At 33.9% G+C, this 17,986-nt stretch overlaps 1 protein-coding gene across 10 annotated transcripts in view; it reads right to left on the minus strand.

The window, feature by feature from the left end:
* Positions 1-17,986, minus strand: part of SPOCK3 (SPARC (osteonectin), cwcv and kazal like domains proteoglycan 3) — a 488,153-nt gene that overhangs the window by 244,514 nt on the left and 225,653 nt on the right. For 7 of the 10 annotated variants that reach the window (XM_025385107.1, XM_025385105.1, XM_025385109.1 and 4 more), the window contains one exon: positions 6,197-6,311. The exons of the other annotated variants lie outside the window; for them this stretch is intronic. In XM_025385107.1, the coding sequence (XP_025240892.1) occupies positions 6,197-6,311 (115 nt within the window). The remainder of the gene's footprint in view (positions 1-6,196; positions 6,312-17,986) is intronic. 10 annotated transcript variants of the gene reach the window in all.

The raw sequence follows: 17,986 nt of genomic DNA on the forward strand, positions 1-17,986 counted from the left end.
AAAAAAAAAAAAAAAAAAAAAAAAAAGAAAAAACAGTAATAGCTAACCCTATCATAATGCCTATCATGGATGAAGTAGTTCTAATTGTTTTTGCACATTAAGTCATTAATCCTTAAAACAACATCACAGAAAGTACCATTTGCATGATACCTACTTTACAGCAGAAAAATCTGAAGCACTCAGAGCTTGAGTAACCCGTCCAAGATCACAAAGCTAAGAACAGTGGGGCTAGACTGTGAAGCCAGGCATTCTGGCTGTGACCCCTTGTGCTCTGACATACATCCTATGCTCTCTACAGAATGAATTTCCTGCTGTGAGAAAGCCACAATGTGCCATTGAGAGAAAAATACAGAGGAGGCTCTAAAGCTACCTGGGACAGATTATGAAGGACCACGAGGACTTTGGACTTTAATCAACAGGTTCCTGATTTTCAACTGGAGAAGAAATATATCCCAACAATGATAAGGTGTGTTGTGTATTCCAAAAATAAAGTCAATCCTGTCACTTATTTTCATATATGAGAAACATACTTTCTGTTTTTGTGATGCATAACACCTAACACAAAGCCTGACCAAATCATATTGACTGACTAATATACAATCTAAGTAGTTGAATTTTCTGATTACAAGTAATTCTCAACTAGGGGAGATTATACTCCCTTCAGGGCGATAATAGAATAACTGGAGAACCTAAAAAGTATATATTCAACAAAAAAAAGAATATGGGCTAAAACATGCTGAGAAACAGTACATTAGGCAATAGGATAGAGAAATTTCTTTTTTAAACATATAGGGTGGTGGTAAGATAAGTAACAATTCTACAATGTTTAGAAGAATGTCTCATTTATATAACATGCTTTATAAGTAACATAAGACAATAAAACATAATAAGAGCACAAATTCTAGAATCACAATGACCAGGTTTAGTGTTCAAGTCTACCAATTGAACAAATTAAGTGAATTATCTGTCTCAGCTTTTATCACAGGTAAAATGGGGATAACAACTGCAAGTCACCTTACTTTCAACTATTGTAAGATTAAATGAATTATACACATATATGCATGTATGTATGTGTGTGTGTGCGCGTGCATACAGATATCAAGTTCCAGACATAAAGGAAACTCTATGAAATTTAGTTATGATCTGTGTTTTAAAAAGAGGAATCAAACAATGTTATACTAATTTGCTATCCAAAGTACAATGACCATTTGTAAATGTAATTAATTTTTAAAAGTTTTGCAAACCTTCATCATCTTAACTAAAATAAATTTATGAAAAGTTAAGTATCTATAAACATCTGTTCATATACATAAAATTGATAATTATGGAAAAAGAATGTATATATGTATATATAAACAAGATAGGCATGATTTCAAATCTGAAATGTATACTTCATATCTATCACCTATCTATCTACCTACCTATCTAACTATACCTATCAATTTTGCTTCTATAGAACTAATCTCAGACAGAACACCCAGAATCTCTGAGCCTGAGTTATGGGTATAATAGTGTTTAGTATAAAGCATTAGTATCATTGTAAAAGCTAAATCAATTTAAGGCATTTAGTAAAGAGTATTGCATATATTAAGTATGAAATAAATACAGGATTTAATTCTCTCTGAAGACATTATTAATACAGTCATATTCCATAGAAGTTAAATGTCTCACAAGTATGAGAAGCATTATTTTTAAATGATTATGATAAGTTCAATTCAGTTCAACAAACATTTGTGGAATGCTATATAACTTATGCTTTGTGATTAAATCTTTCTGCCCCTTCAATATTTCAACAAAGGAAACACAAACACCATAGCTATTCAATCAGTGATAAATTAAATGCATTTAGATCTTCTTTAAAAAAATAGTCATTATAAACCATGAATTCCAAGATTGCACAGTTAAAACAGATACATTTTAGGACTCACTTCTTTGATAATTATTTTTGATAAGTAGCATTTTACACTACTTTCATCATTTTCTATGTAATGCCTTCTTAGGAGGTCAAAAGCACTTCCTTATTGATTCTTTTTTTTTTTTTTTTTTTTTATCCTTCGGTGTAAATGAAGTAGAAATTAACATGGCTAGTTTTGTCCTACAACAACTTCTTCAACCTTACTCTGTCTTATTATGTCAAACCTTTTTCTTTTAATATCAGCAGCAATCGATTGGTGCCAGCAACACTGATCTAGAAACAGTGCTAATTATCTGCAGCTGCACAGACAGCAAGGGAGCATAAAACACTGGGCTTCTTGCTCACAATATACAAAAACAATGAAACAATCACCCTCAGCTGTCAGCATCTGCAGCTCTTTCCCCAAGGGTAACAATAGAAAAAGGGGATCACATTCAAAGCTTGGGAAACCCATCATGTATTTCATATTAAAGCATCTAAATAATGGGTTATGTTACCATATTGGAAAAACGTGCTACAGCTAAAGTTCTTTCTCATTATTCATACCACTATTTTCTTTTAACTGGTAATGACAATGGTAACAGAAAGCGCAATAACAAAGATATCACTTGGTTTGAGACCAGTTCTTCACAGAAAAAAGCCACTTGGAGACAATATCCAAATATATGACTTTCAACATCACATATTTGGATGGTTTACACCATCCTCTACACTGGCAGTGGTGGTCAAAGCTAGAGTAAAACTGTGATTCACCTAATCATGTTATTTTTCTGATTTCAGAGGACAATTACTGTTATTTAAAACACTAAGGAAGGAAAAATTTACTAATTATTTCAATTATTTACAAATCCAAGTGAAGGACCTAGTAGTTTCTTAAAACTAACTTTTACATTCCTCATTTCATATTTAAATATCCTTCTTTAACAAGATCATGTGCCTTTCGGGGATATGTATGGAGCTGGAAGCCATCATCCCAGTCAACTAACACAGGAACAGAAAACCAAACACCACATGTTCTCACTTATAAGTGAGAGCTGAACAATGAGAACACGTGGACACAGGGAGGGGAACAACGCACACCGTGGCCTGTCAGTGTGTGTTGACAGTGGGGGGAAGGGGGAGAGAGAGCATCAAGATAAATAGCTAATGCATGCGGGGCTTAATATGTAGGTGATAGGCTGATAGGTGCAGCAAACCACCATGGGACACCTTTACCTATAAAACAAATCTGCACATTCTGCACATGTATCCTGGAACTTAAACTAAACTAAAATAAACATTTTAAAAATACTTCTTTTCCTTTTATTTGATAAATCATGCATTCATTTATTCTTCCAACTAAAACATATTTGTTGATTGATGCCTATACCCTCCTTAATTCATTTTCAACAAATATACACAAAGCACTAAGAAAATAATGTTTAAACCTAGATTATCTAGATTGGCCATTTCAATTGATCAAACTATTTGTCAAAATTTTCTTCCTAAATATTTTACAAATGGCAGCTGTTCCCCTAAACTCCTCAAAGAAAACATGTACTGAGCAGTAATGTAAGATCTGGGTTCACAGTAGTAAATAAGACACCTTCACTGAGCTTTCAGTCAGTCAAAGGAGATCGATGTCAGACAGACTATTACAAATGTTGTGAGCATTATAAGATGAGAAGTTTAAAATTCTAAGGCAATGGAGAAATGAGTGTGATATATTGTATTGGGAAGAGGAGACTGGAAAATGTGTTTGAAAAATTGTGTTCCCCTTGCAGAAAGAAACGGCAGGTTTCCTTTCTCTTTTATGAGATCAAGGGAAAAAAGAATAAGTCGTTCCTTAAAAGGAAAAAAAGTAGCAATATATATTCTAAACTATGCAAATGGCCAAAACTTGATTAATTAAGCCTACTTTCCCTGCTTTCTCTACCCCATCCCCAAAATACACACAATCCTCAAATCTAAGATCTAGATTATTTATATTAGCCATTTTTATTGATAAAGTGCTTGGCAAAGCTCTTCTTCCCTAAGTGTTGTATAAACATTCACTATGTACTGACATCCTCAAAGCAAATAAAGCATATCAAATATTAATCTTAAAATCAATTTGTTGGGAACTAGTGATTTATTTATTGAATAGAGTGTGGATTGAATGGAAATTTATAAATAGTCTCTATCAGAAATAGAACAAGACTAAATACTATTTACATAAAACATTTTGAAATTCACCCACTAAAAGCATATTAGTCTCCGCTCTGAACCCCCTGCACCACTACACCGAAGGCAAAGCTTCAGTAGTGCCCTATTAAGGATCTTTCAATTTTATATATTAAGGGATATTTGGCTATTGGTTTCTGATAGTCTTTATCATGTTAAGGAAGATTTTTGCCTGTAGTTAAGTCGTTTAATAAGTCAGAGAAGTAATGAGACAGCATAGTTGTAAAAAGCTTAGACTCTGGGGTCAATCAGTACCGATTGGAATTGAAGCTCTGAATAATTCTAGCTTCGTAGTCTTGAGTCAGTTACTTTAACCTCTCTTAGCTTCAGTGTCCAGCAAGTGTCAAAACGAGTGTGTCTCTGCCACAGACATGATATTAACTTCGAGGTCTTTGGTTGCTCTTTGACTTGGGTTCATGGGGCCAGGGGTGAAGTGGCAGGTGAATCTTTTCAAAGCTGTTAAATGTCTGCACATGGAAATCTTTCCCAGGGTGTCTAGAATTTGTGATAAAACAGCTTTTGCTTTTATGGGAGATGAACTTACGTAGTCTCTGTAACTTAGGTTAAGATCATATATGAATCCCTTTTGAAACCCTTCTCTTTTTTTATTTCACCCCCAATATACACACATTCACATACTAATATTTTTAAATTTGTTTGATTAATTAATAGAAAGGCCAAGAAATTTAGAATCCTAAGGAAATAAATAGAAAAATGAGTTTCTGGTCCAAAGCTTTGTTATCCCTTTTAGCATCAAAGTCAGGATTAACAGGGGATATGTTACTGATAACTGCTTCACCCATTTGTGCTTTCCCCTAGAAGGCTAACTTTATAGAATTGTGATTTTCAAGAAGTCTTTTATTCTTTATATCACCAAACCGTTGTTTTCTTTCTCCTACTCCCTCTGTGTCTTCCACAAGTACGTTATTGATATACCATGATTCTAACCCAAGTGAACACATTTCCAAACCCCCATACCTTTGTTACATCAACCTCCCTTGGTTCTAGAAATCTGCCACTATAGACTTAACATTGTGAAATAAAGACTTCTAATCCTTTTAGCATGTAAAAGAGGGTGTTATGTATATGTGCTCTTACATTATAAGAAACATCAATGTAACAAATATTTGTTTTCTAGAAATGTTATTTATATTCTTATTTTCCAATATTCTTATTATCCTCTTACTCTTGGTGTGTTTCAGTAACAGAATTTATATGCAAGTACACTAAAGCCAAAAATCCAATTTTTCTCTAAGCATACACAAATAGCAAAATTTTCTTTGTTCATTTGATTTGAAAGCAATACATAAATTAAGTCTATTATCAAAGAAAGAATATTCTCAAAAAGTAACTTTAAAAATGATAAAGGAAATGAATACACCACTTGTTTTAGTCAGCTAACCAATGAATTCTTGTTTGATTGTTGACGCGTTCAAATGTTTAAGACAGCACCAAACTACACAGGCTATTTCTAAATTACTGGTCCTTCCCAAAACAGAGCCCGTCTAACAGAAGCAGTGATGGTTGTTATAAGATACTTGAAATCCTCCCTTCCTCTTTAGAAATTGTGAATCAGCATCCAGGGAATAGATGTAAGGACTCCACTGATATGAGTGACTCCTACAGAAGGTGTCCTGAGGGGTTCGAGTCCCAATTCCCTATTTCGTGACTTTTAATCTCTTTTTATGAACATCAATCAGTTTCTCTCCTGTAACTTTCTAACTCTCTCCTGAGGGAAATAAAGATGTTTGAATAGCCACAAACAAAAATATGCGGAGGGAACAAAACTAATTGTTCCTTAAACTTGAAAAAGCACAAACATCTAGATATAACATTTAAATATCATCTTTATACGACCTTCTTTATTTAATAATATATGCCTCAAATTCTATAATCTGTAGTAATGGTGATTGATACCAATGTTTAACCCAAGTGAATTATAATTGTATTAACCAATACAACTGCTTCAATAAAACTCTGCATAAAAGATTAGCAGGTGCTGCCAAATATTTATACTCTGCAGTTATTTCTGGTAAGGAGCGCTGTTCAATCAGTGGGATTAAATTTAACAATGTTTACCTGTGTGTAAGCCTCCGGTGACTAATGCAGACTGCAGTCTGAGAATCTTGAGCAATGCATACTTTATGGCGACTACATTTCATCTTTAAGCATGGATCCTTAGCCGGATCTAAAGCTAAAAAAAAAAAAAAAAAAAAAAAAAAAAAAAAAAAAAAAAAAAAAAAATTGCACAGAAAATATTAAAATAAGCTTCTGTAAAATGGAGGTATCACATCCCATGAAACACAACCTGATCAGGTAATTTACATAGTGCTTAATTGTAAACTTTCTTCACATTCTTCCTCTGTTAAGAGATACTTCTGCTTCTACCCACATAACTCAGACTTAACAGCTAGCTGTAGTTTAGTCTCATCCACTCTATTCAGAAGCTAAGATGCACATATGCCTATGATCAAACAATGTGTTATCAAAATAGAAACTGTAAGACCCAAACTTTCTGTGGTTGCTACTGCCTTCTAAGCAGCAAAGGTGGTGAAATAAAGTTAGAGTATGTTACTGAAGTATTTTATGACAGTGGAAAACTACAATCTATATCCTTGCTTTCCCTAGATAAATGCTGGTGGGTAAATAAAAGGGATGAAACAAACAAACAAAAATGTCAGTGAACATTTGTGGATATCTTTGTTATCCAAAAATAGTCTGGAGCTGTATTTGGAGACTGGATGAATGTGTCATAGTAAGAACTGAGATTCTGCATTTTCATTTTTACATCATTTGTGCATAACATTTGGACCACCATTTCTTCAAACAAACCTCTGTCTTGATGGCTACCAACAAAAAGACTATGTGAAATGTTGATGGTTTCATTTTATAACAGCTTTATTTATATGTAATTCACATACTACACCATTCGGGCAGTTAAGTTTACAACCAATGTTTTTCAGTATGTTTGCAATTGTAAAACTATCACCACAATCAATATTAGAATAATTTAATCACCAAAAATACCCAGACATATCCTCTTGTTATCATCCCCTTCCCTCTCCCCTCCAACTAGTATTAGGCAACTACTCATTTAATTTCCATCTCTAGAGATTTTCCTATTCTGGACATTTTATATAAATTGAATGATAAAATTTGTGGTTCTTCGTGCCTAGCTTCTTTCACTTGAATAATGTTTCTGAAGTTCAATCATGTTGTACCATGAATCACGATTTCATTCCTTTATATTGCTGAATATTATGCCATTTTACAGATATACCACATTTTATTTATTCACTAGTAGATATGCATTTTGACTGTTTCTACTTTTTGGCTATTGTAAATAATACTGATATTAGTGATCATTCATGATTAATCCCAGTGACACTTTTTTTGTAATTTATTGTTGGGGGCAGACCAGAGGAGGAGTTGGTAAAAATAAACAAAAGGCACTGAGTGTCCAGATTTGGTACATGCCAAAATTGAGAGAAAGAAACAACGAAATAAGGTAAACAAAAAGTTCTAGTGCACAAAGAGAAATAAAACCAGAAAAAGGTGCATTTGGAATATGCAGAAGTATTTGGAAAGGCTCCAGGCTGACCAGAGGACATAAAATGTGGATTTGAGACAATCTTTGAGGGTAACTCAAGCTGATTCTTAAGCATATTTAGTCAATAGCCTAAATAAAGTGAATATATTTTGATAATCAATGCATTTTATTTATTTTATTATATTTTATTTTATTTTTGAGACAGTCTGTCTTTGACACCCTGGCTAGAGTTCAGTGGCGCGATCTCGGCTCACTGCAACCTCTGCCTCACAGGCTTAAGTGATTCTCCTGCCTCAGCCTCTCAAGGAGCTGGGACTACAGGCACGTGCCACCACGCCCAGCTAATTTGTGTATTTTTAGTAGAGATGGGGTTTCACCACGTTGGCCAGGCTGCTCTCAAACTCCTGACCCCAAATGATCCACCCACCTTAGCATCCCAAAGTGCTGGGATTACAGTGGTGAGCCACTGCTCTCGGCCTGAAAATCGATGAATTTAATAAAATACAGACATAAGCTATAATACATATGCACATATGTCTTACTGATTTCAATATATAAAGTATATTTCTGCAAAACTCTTGTTAGAGATTTGACATAACCATGAGATTTAAAATAATGTTAACACATATCATTGGTGAAATATTAACTAACAGACATTTTGTATTATTCCATGCTAAAGTGGTCAAGACATTAAATGCATCTATTTGGAACACAAATGTTTCAATTTTCTTCATACTAAGAGAATTTTTTAATGAGTAATGATAGATTAATTATAGCTTTCCCTATTTGGTCAGTAGCTTTAATAATGAAAATAAACTATATTACTTTTTCATTGTCTATAAAATGATAAATATACTCTGTTCACTATGCAAATATAAATTGCTACAACATTCTTTTCAGACTATCACAGTTTGAATCATCATTAGGTAAAAAATATTGTCTTCAAAGTATTGCACTACAAAAGGGTGTGACTTCTTGTTGGACAACATAAAAGAAAAAACCATACAATAACTTAGAAGGCATCAAAAGTGTTTTGAGCTATTTCTAATGTTTAGTCTATGTTGATTTCTAATTATTAAAATAACATTTTTAAAATTCATTAAACAATTCTGCCTAACAATTAAATAATGTCATTGTTACCTGCCTCTGCACTACATGTACATATGTCATATACTCCTTTTGAGTATACTTAATCTTGGACTTATGTTCTGAAAAAGGAGTGTTTTCATTTTGAAATAAAACACTATAGTATATATAAAATTATGATTAATCTAGTTATTATTTGAATGCAGACTGGTATGATTATAGCTATTTTTTCTTTACCTTATAAAATATACATTCGATGATTTCCAAAAGTTCTATGACACAGTTTTGTCATACATGCTCAAGAAAATAGAACTCAAAAATTGGCATACAGTGAAAACAGAACAAATTTAACACATGAAAAATAATGTAATTAGTTTTACATAAGATTCTATGTATATGACCAAATAAGAGAGGAGCAGTATTTTCAGGAGGTGGAAAATATAGGAGAAAGTGAATATAAAGAATCAGATACATAGCATGTACAATAACAAAAAGACCACTTTCTGTGCGTGAGATTTTAACCATCTGTATTTTTTAGTAGAACTCACATTGTTGGCAGCTTAAAAAATACAAAACATTACACACTGTAAATACAGATGCCTAAGATTTTATTCTTGAAATCACAACAATAACACAACAAATTTCTCTTGGCTGAAGTCCATGGATTAGAATCAATCCTGTGCCTTAAAGAGACCTGGCATAAATTCATCATCTCCCTCTGTTGTGTTCTTCTTTCCGTCTTGTTTTCCATTTAACATCTCTTCTTCTGTTCTGCATGATTGTATTTAGTCTTCTCTCCAGCAACCAGTCAAACTACCTCTACAAAGATTTCAGCAACTGCATTTGACTTCACTTGGCTATGTTCTTTTCTTCATCCTAATCTCTAATAAACTTTCTGGTCAGTGTAAACTAACCTGGGTACCTGACAAGTTTTTCTTTGGTTGTGTTTCAGAAAATAGCATTTGTATTTTAAACAACTGCCACATAATGTATCCTTTGAGCATCATTACATTTGCAATGTAGTATTTCCCTCAATCTTTTGCCAGAATACTTGTTTTTTAGTCCAGAATTTTTCTTAGTTACTTCCAGACGAGCATAAACTAGAAAGAATCAGGCCTTATCCAGCCCATAATGGTGGGAATGCCTGAGGCAGCAAGGGTAGGTGATACCAGAAACAAATGTGAATGAAGCCCTGTATGTCAGTAAAAAAGAAATGTAATTCATGAGAAGTCCTAATGTGAAGGGAACAAGAAAGTAAAGATGCACAATGCAGGTAACAGGTCAGGAAAACAAACATGGGTGATAATTTACAGGTAGGAGAAGAAAAATTCGTATTGATATTCATATTTAGTGCATGTGGCGTAGGAAAAGGCAGTCACATCATTAAGGTGCAAAAAAAATGACATTAATGTTAGTATTAATAATTGAAATTAATTTTAACATGGAAGGCTGAAACTTTTAATCTGCACAAATTCTTCTCCAGATCTTAGCTGAGTTTGTTCACAAGTCTGTATTTTAGATTAAATCCTAATAATTCTAAGCAAAATTACTCTTAAATCATGCTGTATATAATGCTTGGTAAACTTAAGGAGAAACAGTGCACCTTAGCTTGGCCAATTCCAGATAAAAATTTCTTAGATATAATAGGAACTTAACCCCACTAATATTGACTCAGATTTGTGAAAGACCAGACTAGTATAAACAAATAATCTCGAATCTGTTAAGGTCATCTACATACCAAAGAATTTGAACCACATGATCTCTAAAATCATATTCTGCTCTAAAAGTGGATTACATTCTAGCATACAGTTTTGGCACCAGATATCATACAAGAATTGCATCTTGTCTCCAACAGACTCAACATTTTTATTAGCAGAGATGTATAAATAGTTATTAATAATTAGAATACATTGTTAAGTGGAACCTACAAAAATATATACAATATACACAGAGAGAGAGAGACAGAGAGATCACATGATGGTGAATGGAAGAAAACTAGAATAAGTGACACCTTGGGTAAGTTTTAAAAGATATATAGGGCCCACCAAGTGCACAAAATGAAAGGAAACCCCAGTGTAAGTAGATAGAATAAACAGCAAAAACATAGAAAAAGGATGCCCTACTCATGGAATGGCAAATAATTCAGGACCAATGACCTATAAAATGCTCGTATCACCTGTGAGCATTGTGGAAAACACTGAACAGGGAGATGGAAGCTTCTTAGCCTTCCAGAGTTTTATCATTTTGGTAATGTCATGGCCTGGCATGATTTTAAGTAGAAGAGTGGCATGATTATGTATTACAGAAAGACCACACACAAGAATTTGGAGATAGTCTGAAGTGTATGTGATTAAGACAGGGATATTAACCAGCTGTATGAGAGAGAACGAATAAGAACCTGATCTAAGGTAAATGGGTGTGAAGATGGAGAAGAGGAGATGCATTTCAAAGACATAAAGGACACTGATTCAATAGGGTCTAATTATTAATTTAATAGAAGGGAGAAATTGGTCAGAAATAAAATAAATGGTGTTTGGTGGCTCCACTGAACAATAAATAAGATATCTGGTGGCAAGAAAAAAAAATATAGTGAGTTAGTTGTGAGAAGTTAAGGTGATGACCTTATCTTTCATATTAGTGAAATGCCTGTGGTGACATCCAGAGACAAGTACTCAGCTGTCACCTAGATATTTGGATCTAGTATTCCAAGGAAAAGTTAGGGGAAAGATGTCCCTCCAGTAGTCACCTTAAAGAATGTATGATAGAAACATAATCAGTCTTGTAATCTAGTTCGATTTTTAGGATGCTTAGCTTGATGACATATTTAAAGTAAAAAGATGGAAAACCTATTTTTATGGCCGACTCTCTTATCTTCTTTCCACAGCACATTTTTGCATTGGAACTGAGAACTCAGGCACCATCTCCCAGGTTTTATGCATACTGAGACCAGAATAATGGACAATGATTTTCTTGGAATCATGAGCTTCTCGCCCATCGCCTTACTATTTTGAGAACAGGGATGCAGAAACCATTAAAAACAAACAAACAAACAAACAAACAAAAAACAGTAGTCAGAATCCCTTTATGTACTTTGTGCAAACCTTCTACTCTGGACGAAAAATGACTAGAAAGTTCTTAGACCTTAGAATTTCAATGTCCTTTAAAATGCTGACTTATAATCAAAACACCCAAAAACTTCTGATAATGGAAAGGTCTTTGTTCTTTTATTTTTGCTGTTGTTGCCAGGGACTTGCAAATACTTGTGAAAATCTGATACTTGTGAAATACTTGTGAAAATTTGATAAATAAAATGATACTGTTAATTAATGTAAATTAATTTATGATTTTAACTCAATTTAGTGTTTAGCTTCAAAAGGACTACTATTTTTAATTGCAGTGTGGTGTGCTGCAGAATTATAATTTTTTTACAGGATATACATGTAGTCATATGCATTATATGATACACAAATCATATTGATTTTTTACAGTATGCACATTTCAAAATTCTATACACATTTGTTCTAAGGATTTGGATGGGATATTGTATGAGCATTCAATTATTGCAATTTATTCAGTATCTGCTATGTGCCAGTACAGTTCTTTTTTGTTTATGTGTAAAATATCCTTAAATCCATTTTCTGCATCATGTTAGCATCTCAGTTTTAGATGTCAGAAAACTATAGCTCAAATACAATGTTTATCCTAGGATGTATAACTAGCAACTAGTAGAACCAGTTTCAAACACAAGCCCTTGGAATTACAAAACCTGAATAATTTGCCACAGCAGAATCCTGTTTCCTGAGCTTGCAGTGAGATTCAGAGTAGCTGAAACAATGTCCTGTGATCAGCTGACCTTTATATTCTCTATAACAGAATAAAAAGTTAAAACTTTTGCTGAAATAATATTCACATATAATATCTAGTAAGACAAACAGAAAAGACTGTAAGATTGACTATCACCAGAGTATTTGTCTAGTTTTGATTCTGAGAGTTCATTCTTATGGTTACATTTGTTGCTTTCTCTCTAATAAATCAGTTCCATATACAATTGCTTGGAACCTAATACTGTATTCTGATAATTTGCCTACCCAGAAAATCATTCAACAATGCCTTAAAGCCATCTATTTAATCTGATCTTTACATTTCACATTAAAGCACTATCATTTTAATGCAAAATACAGACTTTTTTTGGGAAACCCTTCAACTATTTGATCTGTTCATTGATTTTTCACTACTTTAAAATATTCATCATATGTTCTATTTTAACTCTGCCTCTTTTCCCAGGCATATTTCTAGGCAGGGGTATGGTTTCCTCATACCTGTTGCTTCTACAGCACTGCTTCTCTTACATACTCTTTATCCCTCTCAACTCAGAACTCTCTTGCGCCACTTTGCTCTTTCATCACAGCATGGCCACGTCCAAGGATTCTTTGGGTAAATATTGTTGTCATTCTTTTCTATAGAGATTCATCTCCATGGAGATGTACTTAAGGGAAGTTTTTGTTGTTGTTATCTCTAGAATTCATAAGCCTGCTCTCCATCACCAGAGCCTTCTTCCAAGGAGTACATATATCCCTGCATTCACCTTGAAGCATTATTTTTCAGTTCTCAGAAATGTGTGAATTTAATGGAGCTCAAGGAAACATTAATACCCTGGCTTCTGGCTCTATTCTTATATGACTGATGCAATATATATACAATCATCCTTTTGTATCTGTAGAGTATTGGTTCCAGGACCCCGGAGGGTACCAAAACCTGCAGATGCTCGAGACCCTTATATAAAATGGTGTAGTACTTCCAAATAATCTACACACATCCTCTTGTATAGTTTAAGTAATCTCTAGATTATTCATACCTAATACAATGTAAATGCTATAAAATAGTTGGGAGGCCGAGGCGGGCGGATCACAAGGTCAGGAGATCGAGACCACGGTGAAACCCCGTCTCTACTAAAAATACAAAAAAAAAATTAGCCGGGCGCGGTTGTGGGCGCCTGTAGTCCCAGCTACTCGGGAGGCTGAGGCAGGAGAATGGCGTGAACCCGGGAGGCGGAGCTTGCAGTGAGCCGAGATCGCGCCACTGCACTCCAGCCTGGGCGACAGAGCAAGACTCTGTCTCAAAAAAAAAAAAAAAAAAAAAATAGTTGGTATACTGTATTTATTTTATTAGTATTTTTATTGTTATATTGCTATTTTAATTTTTTTCAAATCTTTTTGGTCTGTGGCTGCTTGAATCCACGGATGTGGAGTCTGCTTATTCTGAGGGCCAGTTGTAATCTGATTTAAGCAACAAGTCAGTCCTTACCGCAATCTCCGTAAAACCTTAAATATCTAGCTGAAAGAAGTTAGTCACATTGTTCACAAAACAAGGTCATTACCCTATGGAAATCTAAAATGTCCTTTATCTGTAGAAAATCCTTTACTTCTTCTGTGGCAAGAAAAGTATTGACTAGGCTTTATAACTTTAAAATGAAAAAGTTTAAATTTGTGACAAGCCTGCCTGTGTTCAGTAGAACCTCTAAGAGCTTACCGATGATGCTTTTGTCAACAGCTTTTCCTCCTTTCCTGAGTGAAGGTGACAGGGCAGTGCTTAATTACGAATATTACCATTGGCCAAAGTCTAATGACGCTAAGGTATTATACCTTCTAAATATCAGTGTATTTCAGAATTTTATTTTGTTTCAAGAGGATTTATGAAAGAAATATATTTTTCACATATTTCTAAGTGTCAAAAGGAAAAAGAATACAAGATAATTCAGTGCTAATAAAATATGCACAAGGTTCATGCAGATCGGGAAGGCTAAGAAGACACTTAATGAAAATAAGTTTTAAAACTATAAATATATTTATTTTTTGAGCTTGAGCAGTAGTAGCAGTCCATTATTATTATAATAGCAAGATTGTTTGACATCTAAAAATAACCTTTTATATACAGAGTTGAAGGTTTAAAAATCAGCATTTTTTAAAAGCCTAATTTTGTAAATGTACTAAATCATAAAGAATTTCAGGAAGATTAATATTCTATTGTAATTTTTTATATGTGATTGTTGTTCCATGTCGATCCTATTATAATATAAATATATACGTAATTCTTATTTTCAAATACAGAATGATTAAGTCATATTAGGACATTTATAATTCTTCTTAGCAACACTATAAACTATATTACTAGAGGTAATATTAGCATGAAGCTATAAAAGTTGTAGCATCAAAGGCTATGGTAGAGGATTTAAATACGTAAGTCTTACATATTTAGGGACCATACAATGATGTTACACAGTCTTTTTAAGAAATTCCTTCTTCAAAAATGAATTCTCATTTTAGATAGTCACATTTTTCTCTTTAACCAAGTAAACTTGTGCTTATATGCTGACTACTGTTTTAAAATGTCTTTTGTAAAATGTAGTACACGTACACCATGAAGGACTATACAGTCATAAGAAAGAATGAAATCATGTCCTTTGCCGCAACATAGATACAGCTGGAGGCCATTATTCTAAGTGAAGTAACACAGAAACAGAAAATCAAATACCACATGTTCTCACAAGTGGGAGCTAAACAAAGAGTACACATGGACCTAAAGACAGAAACAATAGACAGTGGGGACTTCAAAAGCAAGAAGGGAGGGAAGCGGGGAAGGACTGGAAAAACTACCTATTTGGTACTGTGGTCACTGTTTGAGTGACGGGTCCACTAGATGCCTAAACCCCAGCATTACACAGTGCATCCATGTAACAACCTGCAAGTGTACCCCCTAGAATCCATAACAATTAAAAAGAATACTATATCCCTAAAAAGTTTTTAAAAATAAAAGGTCTTCAATTACTTTTTCTTTTGTCTAACTAATATGCTTCATATCATATTTACATGATAATCTAGTTATCCTTCAATAAAGTCTGTCCCATATGAATAAAAATGATAAATAAAAAATACTAATAAACATCCAACAACAACAAAATACCTTAAAAGATGCTAAACCATAGGCTAGGATCTGGCAATTTTAATATGTATCCGAGGGCATTACATGTTCTCTTGGGTGATGCAAAGAAAATGGGAACTGGATTTGGGAACCCTTTAAAGCCTGGATTCCTGAGGCGCTTCTTCTTTAATTAAATAAGAAAGCCAAGCAATTAACCAAAATAAACATAAAATTGCAAGTGTATCCAAACACTAGTTTAAAAAATAATTACCATGAAAGGATATAAAACTCCAAGCCTTTTCCACATTGGTGGTGAGGTTTTAATTTATATTATTTTCATGGTGTAAAAAAATTCAAGCTCATAATTTAATAAAATGTTGGTGGAAACCAGTTACAAATCCTAAGTCTGTGAGAGAAACAAATGCAATTTCTGCAGTATCAGAATTTTTCACAAGCCAGTGCATACAGAACCCTCACAATGCCAAAAATAATAACAACAAAAATAATAAAATAAATATAATGAAGAGGATCACACACACAAAATTGCAAACCACACCAGGAAACAAATAATCCAAACCATTCCAAAATCCAAATTCAATCCACTCAAAAACTAGCATATGAATAAATCAAAATATTCTTGTAAAATCAAAAAGGGGCAAAATATTAAGCATGTTTATATTAATTCATGGCATAAGAGAAAATATTTGATTAAAGATATAAAATAAATATAGAAATATAAAAACAACATGATAGCATGAAAAAATTAAAACAGACCTTCTAGAAATTAAAAAGAATTAAAATTTAAAAAGTAGTTGCAGATTAACAACCCTAGCCGTCAGAGGAAATAATAGTGAGTTCTGAGTACGATTATTAAAATTAAATTAACTACCAAAACACATTATGTTGAAACTGAAAAGAAATAAACAATAAGCGGGTGGGGGCGGGAGTAAATTGAAAGCAACCAAAAGGAAAAAGCAGTTTGTTTTCAGGGAACAACCACAGACTAAGAGCGAATTTACGAGTTAATGGCAAATCACGGCAAAACATGCGAAATCATATATTGTGGTGAGGAACAAATAATTATCAAATAAGAATTCCGGGCCAGACACGATGGCTCATACCTGTAATCCCAGTACTTTGGGAGGCTGAAGTGGGCAGATCGCTTGAGCTCAAGGGTTTGAGACTACCCTGGGCAATACGGAAAAACTCATCTCTACAAAAAGTTCAAAAATTAGCTGGGTGTGGTGCCCGTGCCTGTAGTCCCAGCTACTCAGAAGGCTGAGATGTGGAGAATCACTTGAGCTGAGGAGGTTGAGGCTGCAGTAAGCCAAGGTCACGCCACTGCACTCCAGTCTGGGTGATACAGTGAGACTCTGTCTCAAATGGCTCACGCCTGTAATTCCAGCACTTTGGGAGGCCGAGGCGGGCGGATTACGAGGTCAGGAGATGGAGACCATCCTAGTGAACACAGTGAAACCCTGTCTCTACTAAACATACAACAAAATTAGCCGGGTGTGGTGGCGGGCGCCTGTAGTACCAGCCACTCCTGAGGCTGAGGCAGGAGAATGGCGTGAACCCGGGAGGCGGAACTTGCAGAGAGTAGAGATCGCGCCACTTCACTCACTCCAGCCTGGGCAACAGAGCGAGACTCTGTCTCAAAAAAAAAAAAAAAAAAAAAAAAATCCAGACACACCCAAATTATTCTTTAAGAAAGATACATTTATGAAAATATGTTCATAAAGATACATTAATTAAAAAATTATTAAATGTATAGCACAATTTGTTCATGATGAAAGAACAAAATGATATGCTTCTACAAATAGAAAGAAATTATACCAATGGATCCAGAAGGAATAGTGAATTACAAGAAGCGATGATGAGCAAGAAACTGATAAAACGTGATAATTTAAAATTAGATATGTAGTAAAAATATTAATAGAAAAATGACTAATTTGCAGTGGAGGGGGGAGTTAAAATGAGGTGAAACTCATTAAAAATAATGAGGTAGTTGAATGTCAAAGATTTGGAGCTAATGTGGTCTAAGATCCTAGCACTCTTCAGAAGGACAATAGAGCAGATTATTATATAGTTGCTTTCATCCAATTTTGCTGGTTGTGCATGTAAATATTTAAAATAAATCACTCAAAGAAGAGCAAGAGTTTTCATAACTTTTAAACTAGCACAAAGTAAAATGATAAAAAGGAACTCAATTATATCAAAACTCACAATTAATGAAACAGGAAAAAAAAAAAAAAGAGAGAGAGATAGATAATCTTAGATTGGACTTAAAAAAAAAAAAAAAAAAAAAAAAAAAA

Source organism: Theropithecus gelada, chromosome 5 (assembly GCF_003255815.1).
Source record: "Theropithecus gelada isolate Dixy chromosome 5, Tgel_1.0, whole genome shotgun sequence".
Taxonomy (NCBI): Eukaryota; Metazoa; Chordata; class Mammalia; order Primates; family Cercopithecidae; genus Theropithecus; species Theropithecus gelada.